This window comes from Brachyistius frenatus, unplaced genomic scaffold, assembly GCF_029030835.1.
Source record: "Brachyistius frenatus isolate BFR_SWC_R1_liver_20210118 unplaced genomic scaffold, ASM2903083v1 Contig_388, whole genome shotgun sequence".
Taxonomy (NCBI): Eukaryota; Metazoa; Chordata; class Actinopteri; family Embiotocidae; genus Brachyistius; species Brachyistius frenatus.
Genome location: NW_027210987.1, coordinates 175,788 through 187,876, shown reverse-complemented (window position 1 = coordinate 187,876; position 12,089 = coordinate 175,788). Strand labels below are relative to the sequence as shown.

The 12,089-nt window shown below is 43.7% G+C and overlaps 1 protein-coding gene across 2 annotated transcripts; it reads right to left on the bottom strand.

The window, feature by feature from the left end:
• Positions 1–854: 854 nt before the first annotated feature.
• Positions 855–10,031, bottom strand: pskh1 (protein serine kinase H1). Of its 2 annotated transcripts, none has more exons than XM_069724655.1 (4): positions 9,544–10,031; positions 7,961–8,832; positions 6,809–7,714; positions 855–4,867 (listed from the first exon to the last, which is right to left on the bottom strand). In XM_069724655.1, exons 2-4 carry the CDS (start codon positions 8,027–8,029, stop codon positions 4,550–4,552), a joined length of 1,293 nt encoding a protein of 430 aa, XP_069580756.1. In that variant the 5' UTR covers positions 8,030–8,832; positions 9,544–10,031; the 3' UTR covers positions 855–4,549. The 2 variants fall into 2 exon arrangements, with proteins under 2 accessions (XP_069580756.1, XP_069580757.1); XM_069724656.1 differs by lacking the exon at positions 9,544–10,031 and adding an exon at positions 9,413–9,530.
• Positions 10,032–12,089: the final 2,058 nt, after the last annotated feature.

Genomic DNA, 12,089 nt, shown 5'->3' with positions numbered 1-12,089 from the left:
AAGGGGGGGGTTGCCAGGTTTGAGTAATTTATCCCCCTCGAGCAGCAGCAGCTGCCACAACCTGCTCCTGACGACGATTGAACCATCTTTATTCTGCAAAAAAGAAAAACATTTTTAAAAAAAGGGGACATAATAATGGTTAATAAGGCTGATTATAAACGACTCATCTAATCCGACTCCTTTAAAAATGTTACAGATAAAACTCGAGAGCAGGAAAATGTGAAGGGGTCAAATTATGGTATGGTTTTAATAATGAGCTGAATGAAAGTAGTAAAATGTTCATAAAATGTGACTGACAATGAGAAATAACTCACTTTAAACCTTTCTTTGTTTGATTGCCTGTTTTCTGACTTTACTGGTGGTTTTACTTTATTGTATTTTGGGTTTTTTTTGTTCCTTATTTGTCATGTTTCGTTACTAATTTGGGTCGAGTATCAAGCGTTGCTATAATAAGCTTTGGGCTTCAGCCTACACGTTTTTTTTTTTTTTTTAATGTTTTATCTTTTGATGTAATTATTCAACATCATTTTCTACTTTTACAACTCTATGATTACTGTTATTATTAAAATTAAAAAAAAAAAAACCTATCCATCTACACTTTCTTATTCCTTTTCTCAAATAAAAGACACCTTTGTGGGACGCTGTCTATCAAACCTGGCAACCCAGCAGGCCTCCAAGTCCAGCACTTTGGTCCAGCCTTCCCCGCCATGCCGCGTGTTTGCCGGTAGTGGGCGCTGTTTACCGACAGGAAACAGAACAGCAAATGAGGCTGATATTTACAGTACTTCCCACCACTGAGACAGTGTGATGAAAGAGCCGTGAAAAACACGGATAAGAGTAAAAAAAAACATCAGTTCAGGTTCGAGTGCTTTATTGGCACACACAACTCACCGTTTAAAAAAAAATAAAATTAAAAAAATTAAAGAGTTAATGGTATAGGAATCAACGCGTTATTCATTTTGACACGACGACACAAGACGAACGACTGTTTTCAGGTAACAGTGTTGAGCTAGCTACTTCATTTAGGACCACAGCATTTATATATATATATAAAAAAATTTAAAAATCACAAAAAACCATGACAGGAAACACTTTTACAAATGTGCAGATGTTCTGCAGAGCGAACTGATTCAGTGAACGTGGCGCACAATGAGCACTCAACACTGATGTTGACTCCTTCAAGTCCAAATGATTACCTTTCGTGACATTTCATAGATGCCGTGTTATTGACAAAAATCAGTAAACTAACTACTAGATGTTTGGCAGGACGTGTGAATTTTTCACCCAAAATGGTATTTTTAATTTTTTTTATGCGACCACAATGTCTTTCTCACTAAAAAAAAAAAAAAAAAATGTCTGAAATGCTCTCTTTAAAGCCTGCAGAGTTTGCATTTGATGTTAAAAAAAAAAAAAAAAGATATTTTGGGTGAAGAGTGAAGATTTTTAAGTGTACCTGTTATCAGTTCTGATGAAAAAAAAATCCTCACCAGAGGTCTTTTAGAAAAGAAGCAATTTACTCTCAGGAGGCGAGAAATCAGGACAGAAAAACAGCAGCGAGACCAAAGAACAGAAAGGGTCGACGAAAAAATTGGAAAAAGAGTCGAAAGATGACAAAAAAATTAAAATAAAGCATCCTGGAAGAAAAAAAAAACAAACTGAGGTCAGCTGACATGGCTCGATTCGGTTTCCAGTACACGTTTAAAAAAAAAAAATTCACAACAACAGCATGATTTTTTTTTTAACTGCAGGGCAGATCACAGCAAAAAAAAAAAAAAAAAGAGATCAAAATACATAAAAACACAGTGAACAGATTCAATAAACAGGTAATGAAAATCAATTAAAAGTCTGTACATGAAGTGCTTCGACAGATACAAACATAGCAACAACAAAAAAAAAAGGACAATATTTTTTTAGCAGTATTTAAGTTCAGCAACTTTTAGGGGAAAAAAAAAACCCAAGCTGGAATAAATCATTTCTAATCAACCGATCATCATCGGAGCTTTGATGAGTTCGTCCACAGGTGACGGTTGCCGGGATACGAGATCACTGCAGATCTGACGAGTTCTTCCACAACGGAGGCTTCGGAATCAATTAAGTGCACCTACAAGAGGAAGTACAAATAATCCTTTCAAATTAAAAGAAGCCTTGTGTGTGAGACTGTATGGTTGCATTGTGCTCAGTTTTGTACCGTTAGTTAAAATCATGCATATGATTCGCGGATCAAAGGGATTGATCGGGATCAGGGTGGAGTTGCACCAGCTAATCATAAATTTAGAGACCTTATAGAGGTTTAGTAACATGTAATAAGCTGCATTGTGCCGTTTAAATGTTTTAAGACTGTTTTGAAAAGTCACCGTGGCAACCTGTGACAAAACGTCCAAAAATAAGTTTTATGGCGCAAAAGAAATATCTTCAAATCCTTTTTGTGGGTTTGGCTTTTGTTTTCTTTATGTAAGCACACATAAAAAAAAATTACTGTATCAGAATCAGTAGAATTGACGAAGTTTTAAAGCGGAGAGAAAGACGATTATTAGATAATTAGTGAAATGTCACTAAAAGTCTTCCAAGACTACGTGGTTATTAAACAGCATTTTGTTCAACCGTATGCGAACCCTTCTCCTCTTTTAGTCTTCAGAGTGGGAAAAAAAAAATCCACCTTAACGCCTGTTGAATATCCCATCAGGGAAAGTGGGAGGCTTTTCGAGAGCATTTCGAGAAGGAGGTTTGACGACAGTTGACGCGGCGGCGTTGTTTCAGGTGAAAAGGAAGAAATGGACTTTGTCCGAAAATGAGGTGAAACAGCCACATTCGGTTAGCCTGGCCTCCCTGTTGAAACATCAGTACTTCAAAACACGTAGAAATGTAGTGTACAAATAATACGAGTTCCTGAGCTCCATTTTTGAATTCCTGTGTTGGTTTATATGTGGAGGCCGACGAGGTTGTTTTGTCACTTCTTTTTTTTTGTACTCCCGACCAAACGCCGCCCGTCGGTTTGTGAAGCCTTCGAGTTCGGATCGTGGCCGTCCCCATCCCGCTAGTTCGTAGTGGTTCGGAGTCACAGGTGACCATATTTGGACGAACTGGGGTGGATTCGATCTGACCGGACACACGACGACACTACGTCCCGCCCACCGATAGCTGTAACCTTCACCTGTCAATCAAAGAGCCCAAAAACAGGTCTTTTTGAAGTTTATTTTCTAATGAATGAGAGATTATTTGCAGACGGACCTCCAGAAAACTAAGAAGGAGCGACTTTAGCTAACAACACCGAGATAACGTGTTTAAAAAAATGTATTTCAAAAAAGAAGTTGAATGGGAGTCTATGGAGCCGGAAAACCTAGGACCTCTAGTGGCGCTCGGTGGTATTGCATCTTAAGGCACTTCGGCATCGGCCTCATGTTTCAGACCCGGAAGCTACGAACACTTTTATCTATGATTCCGACAACATGGGGAAAAAGCACATTTTCAGGGGGCGGCCACGATAATCTCTACGTAAGAACTAGTTTGTTTTGTAGAATCTGCTTTAATTTGGCATTTTATATTAACCTTAAAAAAAATAAAAAAAAAAAAAAAAGGCTCAGTCTGGACCGACTTTGCGTAACCAAGATCTTTGCCTTCATCGCTGCTTTGAGAAGTCGCGCCATCGTAACCGAGGAGAAACCGACGGTGACTCGAGAGCTGGTACTTCGTGAGGGAATGTGACCAATTATCATCTAATTAAAAAAAGATGTTAAAAGATTAAAACAGCTTCACAATATTTTTGACATAAGAGCTAATTTTTTTTTTTTTTTTTTTAAATGGCAAGATTTGATGATTAGCTTAGAATTGACCTCCCCCCCCCCCAAAAAAAAAAAAAAAAAAAAAAACGCCTTCATTTTGGCCTTTTGGAAAGGTGCGATTACGTCGCAGCGTGACATGATGAACCGACATCTTTAAAGACAAGGTCTGTACAATTAGTAAAGTAATAAATTCACAGCACTTTTTTCGTTTGTTTTTTTCGATCAGAAACGAGCGAAGGGGAGGAGTGTGGGGGAGGAAGGGGGGGTCCGTTTCCTCCTCCCCGACCGATCGGAAGAATCTCCTCTTCGAAACTTCAGTATCCAGAACTCTGTTCAACAGATCCTTGTGGAAGGTCATTAACCAGCGACCGTCTGAATGGAGACTAATCATCAACAATAATAAATAAACACGTAGCGACACGGAGATCGGGAGGACGACGAAGGAAAAAGGAGGAGGAAGGCACCATCCGGGGGAAAAGGGGGGGGGAGGTGAGGGAACGGATGGAGAGACCATGAGTCTACGGGTGTGTCATCGGGAGTTCAGGAATTTCATAGTTTTTTTTGTTTTGAAAGTCTCCAAGGCAGCAAGCGACTCTTCCGCTTTTTCAGTCAAGTCATCGTTCTTGTTTTTGAAAGCAGCCATTTTTGGCCTCGAAACACAACTTCAGCTCCAGAGTCGTTTCCACACACACACACACACACACACACACACACACACACACACACACACACACACACACACACACACACACACACACAGACAAGTCGTCTCAGCCGTTGTACTGCTGCTGATAGCGGCGGTTCAGCTCGCGCAGCTCCTTCTCGCGCACCCGCCGGGCCTTGTTGGACTTGGTGGAGCGGCTGGAGCGCGTGGACTGCGCCGACTTGGTGCTGTGGCAGCGCGACGACGCCCGCTTCAGCAGGTTCTGCGAGATGCAGCGCTGCAGGTTCTTCATGGAGGAGGAGGCCGCCATGCTCACCACCCACGGGTGCTTCAGGGCCTGACCGGCCGTCAGCCGCTCACCGGGGTCCACCGTCAGGATGCGCTCCACGAAGTCCTTGGCCAGGTTGGACACGCTGGGCCACGGCTGCATGGAGGGGGTGAGGGGGTGAGGGGGGAAGAGAGGCTGTCATCAACAGTAATATATACACGCATAACTGTTATAAATATCTGCCTTTGAGAAGGTCTTTGGAAAGTAGGTCCGTCGAAATGATCAATATCAATCATTTTTTATAGTCATTAGGTTTGTTTGCATTTATTTATATGAAAACAGCTGCATGAAACCAACAGAAGTGTCATATTTCCATCACGATGACATCATCTCATCAGGAGAATTGGTCATGTCATTGTATATTTTAGTTGTCTATATGTCATTTCTGCACCTGAACCGTTTTTTGGTGAACTCTAATCTAATTTCTATGTTCAATAAAAGCCTCTTCCTTCACACATTATTTAAATCTGATGAGGCTTACGTCGTAATAGTGGCGTCAAATGAACAATTTAATGGTTTCTTGTATTACACGGTTAGTCTTAGCTGGGCGTGCCTAATAAACTGGCCACTGTGTGGCTTTAATTTCACCACATTGTAATAATACCTGGAACATGTGCTGTTCACAATGTGCGAAGAATATAGTGAGAAAGCACACAAGAATAAACTTTTTCTTTTTGATAGTGAGCAGAAATTTGATTAAAATATAAAATTGTAACTTTCTTATTCACATTTTTTTCCCTGATTATATAAAAGTTCCTGTTCAGATGTGTTTTCAGACAGCAAAAAGTGATTAGCAGCAAAAATATCCCCAACGAAATATGAAGTTAAAAATTGTACATAATTTCTTATAAATCAACTGAATTTACCAATATACGTTAAAAGGATTATGCAAATGTCAATAAATACAGCTTGGCAACATCTAATAAAAGCCCATCTTTTTTGTGATATAACAGAACCATGAAAGACATCTACTTTTTATTTCTGAATTATTATATTTGCTGAATAAGCAAATTAAATAAGCTGCTGAAGCAAATTACAATTCCTGAAACTTGTATGGTTTGTTTGCCGAGTTTCACCTGTTGGGACACAAGATGGCAGCAGAAGCACGAAGCTCAACGTCTTGTTGTACCGGCGAGAAAGTAAACGTTTAACCGGGTCGTGTTGTTTTGTTTTGTTTTGTTTTACTCGAGTCAGCGGGTCGTTTTTTTTTTTTATCCTTTCGATATCGTCAAAGGAAACAATTAGAGAATCGCAGTTTCCAAAACGGGTCAAACATCCCGTAAAGCAAATGTTTCTGGTAACTGCTGTTGACTCTGAGACATTTAGTGACCGGAGGTGAGTCAAACTCGACTCCCTACATAAGACGGGAGTTGGGAATATCAGGGCTGCGTGCTTTTACACACACACACACACACACACACACACACACACACACACACACACACACACACACACACACACACACACACACACACACACACACGCACACACAGAGTTTGTGTATGCTTGGCAACCAGCTGTATTTCTAGTCTCCCTGTAGATTCCTCTTCACACAGCAGGTAAATCAGCAGAGGAGACACAACACACACATACACCCCCCCACACACACACACACACACACACACACACACACACACACACACACACACACACACACACACACACACACACACACACACACACACACGTCTGGCCTGTGATTATTTCCTGGGCTACAGCTGTTAAACGTTGAAGGTTATTTATCACAGCTGTAAAAGAGGGAAACGTTCTCACCGCAGGCTCGCATTTTTTTTTTCAACTACGAAACGTGCCCGTACGCACGTCAGACCAGAACGTAGTTTCGCTGGGACTTATTTCGACCCTTCACATCCCACGCTATGAAACGGACGCCTCCGTCAGCGGCGTAAATCAGCGAGCGTGCGCTTTAAGGACGAGGAAACAAAATGGCGGCCGAGGGGTCGAAAGGTGCGTTGCGACCACGTGGACCTCTCGGGAAATCTGGAGGTGCGAGGAACGCGTCGGGAAAAACCTCCTCACCTCTCCGGAGAAGCTGTACTTCCCCTTCAGGATCTGCCGGTAGAGCCTCATGCGGTTGTCGTCCTCGAAGGGCATCGTGCCGCTCAGCAGGATGTACGAGATCACGCCCAGCGCCCACATGTCCACCGCGTTGGTGTACGGCTTCCTCACCAGGATCTCAGGGGCGATGTACTCCGGCGTGCCGCAGGTGGTCTTCATCAGGCACTCGTCGCCCTTCTTCCTGCTGCTGGCTAGGCCGAAGTCGGTGATGATGATCTTGGAGTCGGCGCCCGGGTGGTAGTAGAGCAGGTTCTCGGGCTTCAGGTCCCGGTGGGTGATGCCCAGCGTGTGCAGGTACTTGACGCCGTCCAGCACCATCTGCAGCACCCGCGTGGCGTCGCGCTCCGTGAAGGAGCCGCGGGCGATGATGCGGTCGAAGAGCTCGCCGCCGGTGGCCAGCTCCATCACCATGTAGACGCGCTCCGCCGTCTCGAACACCTCCATCAGCTGGATGATGTTGGCGTGGCGGACGCGGCGCAGCACGCACAGCTCCGACTCGCACACCTCCCGCCCCTCCCGGTAGCGCGTCTCGATCATCTTGATGGCGTACGGCTGCCGCGTGCTCTTGTGCTCCACCCGCACCACCCGGCTGAAGCTGCCGCGGCCGATCAGGGCTTTGATGTCGTACTTGGCGGTGACCCGGGGGTCGAACTTGGCCCGGTACTTCGCCACCTTCTTGCGCTGAGGGTCCGACAGGTCGGACGGGTCCCTGGGGGGCGGGGCGGTGGGCGTGGCCGCCTGCGCCGGGGAGGCGAAGTCGGCCCTTCCGCCGGCCCTTCCGCCGGCCACGCCCACCTTGCTTCCGGTGCCGTCGCCTCGTATGAAGTGCTTGTAGATATCTGTCTGAGGAGGCTGCGGAGGATCGACCTGGGAAATGCGGGAACACCGTCAATCACAGGCGGGACGGAAAAAAAAAATCTAACTCGTTAACAAATACAGAAATAATAAAGTACAGACTAAATTGATGAACGGGTAAAAAAAAATAATCCTTAGCTGTAGAACTTGGTGAAGATATCTTTTATAATGAAATATGTACACGGCAGCATTTAACGGCATCGCGTCTGCGTCGCTAACCAACGCTGTCGCCGTCGGTTACGCAGTCCTTGTACTGACCTTTTTGACGAGGTCCAACTGAACGTCCCCTGGAGGCTCCGGGAGGACCTTGCTGTTACGGCACCCCATCACATCACCTCGGGCCGCTGCCCAGCCAGCCACACAGGCCACCAGGAGCCCTGCCTCATCACCACAACAGCTGATTCCACACACTCGGGACGTCCAACATCCAGGCTGTACGCTGACTCGGGCACGGGGCTCATGAATGAAGCTGATTACGCCCGAAGTCCCGACGAGCCGGCGTCCGCAAGCCACAGTTCACCAACGCGACCGAGCCCGGTTTAACAACTCCCAAGAGTTCACAAAGACATTGTTTGTTGTTGTTTTTGTTTGTTTTGTTAAAGTGTCCCTTTTAACCAGAAGGTCTGGCACACGGTCCGGCTGGCAGGCGGTACCTCAAGCCCCCCCCTCGAGGAAGCCTACCAGGACCCCATCTCAGATGGTGTCATATGCAGAGAAAATTGCCCGAGCGCAGTCAGTATGGATGCTCACGGCACACACAAAAATAAAAGATTGCTCGGGGGGGGGTTGGGGAGGGTAGCGGCTGGCCCCGCGGCATCCAGCCTCTCTACAAAGAAAGCTTAAGTGGGATAGAGGAAAAGGGGGGTGGGGGGTGGGGCGGAGGGGTGAGGGCGGGGGGTGAGGGGCGGGGTGCAAAGTTATCCTCGGGACTCAGGCAGAACTCCCACGGAAAATAAGATCCTCAACTACACTTCGATCCATCGGGGTGGGGAGGAGGGCGGGAGGGGGGGGGGGAGGGGGGCGGGGAGGGGGGTAGGGGGGAAAGCTGCAATGTCAGCAGCGGTCTTGCCACAGATAAAGCAGCTCCCCCGGAGAATCACAGGCTGGAGAGCAGCGGCGGTGGAGGGAGGCTGTGAAATGCAAAACACAAAAGTGAAATATGAATCCAAGTCTCTGGGGGGGTGTGTGGGGGGGGGGGGGTTGTGTGTCTATTAACATTTAAACTGTACACATGACAGGAGTTATGTTGCAGCAGCTATTTTTTTTGTTTTTGTCTTGTTTTGTTAAACACTAAAGTCCCACACCGGCTCTTTAACATGGAAGCGGTGTGATGAAGCCATATTGAGACTTTCAGCCCAAAGAAATGAAACGTGATCAAAGCCCTTCCAGACATGTGTTGAAATGGCCCCCAAAAAAACAAAACACGGCACTGCTTTGCCCATTGTGGGAAAAATAACCCAAATAACGGGACTGTCCCAGATGGTCACTCATCTCCGAGCTGGAAGGCAGCTTGATTTATTGTTTAAAAGTTGTTTTCTGTTTAAAAGACTTAGCGCGAGGGGAGAATTGACCGGAAACAGCCTTCAAAACAAAGTTCCAAATGCCCTACATGTTTAAAATTAAGTACTTTTATTTTGGAAACTTAACGCACAATGACACTTTAGTTGAGTTTTACATTTATAAAGAAGAAGAAAAAAGAGCAGGCCTTACTCATGTTAATGTGTTCTCGAAGTCTACTTCAGTTGATTTGTCTTGTATCCGGACAGTTTCACGCTCATCTGACATTAAAAAGTTTAAAAAAAAAGACTTTTGTTTTGTTCTCTTTAAATCTCTGAACTTACCCGAGGTAGCGGAGTGTCTTAGCATGCTAACTAGCCTGCTAGCAGCAGGGCAGGACTCCCAACTTGTTCTTTTTGCCAGATCCAGCCTCCTCCAGCCTCCAGCCTCACTCAGCTGGGCTCTCCATTTCCACCTCGGAGTTCAACTACTTTTTTTTTTTTTTTTTTTTTTTTTTACTCCCGAGGACAAACAAGTCAAATCCCTCGCGGCCCTCCGTTGGCAGCGCTTCCGTGTCGGCGCCGAAGTTTTGGTGTTTTTTTTAAATGTTTTTTGTTTGTTTTTTTTGCGGGGAGATGTTGAAGAAGAGCGAAGAAGAGCGGAGGGGAAAAAAGAAAAACACGTGAGAAGTTTTTGCCCCGTCGGTTGCTTTTTCTGGACGGTGTTTGTCGACCTTCCCCACAGCCGGACAGACGGGACGACGGACGGGCTGCAAACAGGGGGAGGTTCCGGTTCACTCTTTCAAAATAAAAGACTTGAGGAAAACAGCAAGCCTTTTTAGGTGGAACTAAGATAGACAGACAGGGAAAAATTTTTTCGCTACAGCAGCATACAGAAGCAATAAGATAATACTAGAATAATAGAAAAGCAATAAAATAGCAGTAAAAAAATATTAAATATAAAATGCACAGTATATAGAGTATATATCTATATATTTGATATACAAACAACCAAGAAACACAGTCAACAGTGTTATTGTTATGTGATGGATTTTGCCAGAGGTGAGTTATTGTACAGTCTTATTGCGGTCGGCAGGAATGATCTCCTGTATCTGTCCTTGTGACAGCTACATGTTTGTTTGTTTGTTTGTTTGTTTTGTTTAGCCTCCTGTATCAAGAAACTATCAACATTTCAGTTTTTGACAGTTAGATTGCTCAATTAAAGGACAAAAAGCGATCACTACAGGACACAAAATGACTTACAAGAGATGGAAATTGATTGTATAGTGAGAAAGACCACAAACAGACATAAAGCAACTACAAAGAGAAATCAAAGGGACCCGTAGACACAAAATGACTAAAAAGACAAGCCAAACAAAAAACTACAGGGAGATGTAAAATGACCAGAAAAACTAAAACCACAATAAGTCAGTACACAGACACAAAATAATCATGCAAAGACATGTAAATACTTTATTTATAAATAAATAAATTAAGTTGAAGTGCAAAGTAAAAGAAAAAAATGACCACAAGGAGACAGAAAACCAGTCGTTGAGAGAGAAGACGTCTCATTGACATTTATTCCCAGAAATGTTCCCTTTATGCGTGGTCTAAACGTCGCCAAGGCAAATGCCACTTTATTTTGAAGGCCCAATCGTTCGACTTCCTGTGCACCTCTACCTGTCGGTGTCTAACTGAACGCATCTCTCCACTTCCACCCAACTTTTTTTTGTTTTTTTTCCTTCCTGTTTTTTATTTTTTTGTAACAGGGACGGGACGACCTCCCTCGGCTGGTTTCGACCCTCATCGAGTCCTCTTCGTCACTTCCTGGATACGGAGCGAAGTCCCTGACAAACTGCTGACTTCTGTCTTGGAAAAGTACTAGAAAAGTCTGGGAGGCACGTTTCCGGCTAAATTCAGGTTGGAGTACTTCCACACTGGTTGACTCCTATCTGACCCTCACTTGATATGATCACCCCCCCACCCTCTCCTCCTCCCACCCACCTCCACCCACCTCCACCCTCAAGAAACAACATCTGAGAGAATTTGTGATGTTTCATCTGAGTCCTCTGAGTTACACATGAATGATCTGGAGCTCGTATTCAAATGATAGATTAAGGTTAGTTTTGGTTATTTCTTTATGCGGTTGGGTGAGCATCGGGCTTCTCTTTGGGACACCCGGAGGTCTTCGGATCAAATCAGCCAGACGTGAAGATAAAACTCAAAACTTCTTCACTACTCTGCCCATCAAAACATCACTTATACGACTCAAACATATGTTAAGACGCGTGTTTATGAAACTGCGTGTGTGCAGACACACGTGTTTCCATTTTGGGTCAATTTCAAGTGGTTTGAATCTATATTTTGGCTTTATTTAAACATAGATTTGCAGTCACTACTTATTGAGTCGGGTGTCAGTGTATATATGATATGATATTATATGATATATCATATTTAATAGAATATTGTTACGAGTTTGCACACAAATATATACCTCATACATTTTATACTATATATTTTTTTCTGAACATTTATACTGCACTATACTGTATAATATAAACACTCTATGCACATTACTCATAAAGAAATCTCTATCAGTGATGCGTAATTTCTGCCCGATATTCAATATATCCTGAAAATTTACAATTAACAATATATTTTTTTATCACCTACGTGCAATGATTATTGCAATGATTTATTTCTTGTGTATTTCTTGTGTGTGTGTATTTATACATTGTTTTTGTTTTTTTACAGTTTTCTAAAAATAATTGTTTTTAATTGCATGCGTATTTTGTAATGTCATCTTCCTGTATTCTTAACGCTGTTGTGACGACTAAATTTACTCAATGAAGTCTTATTTTATCATCCTCACGATACAGATGTTTTTAAAT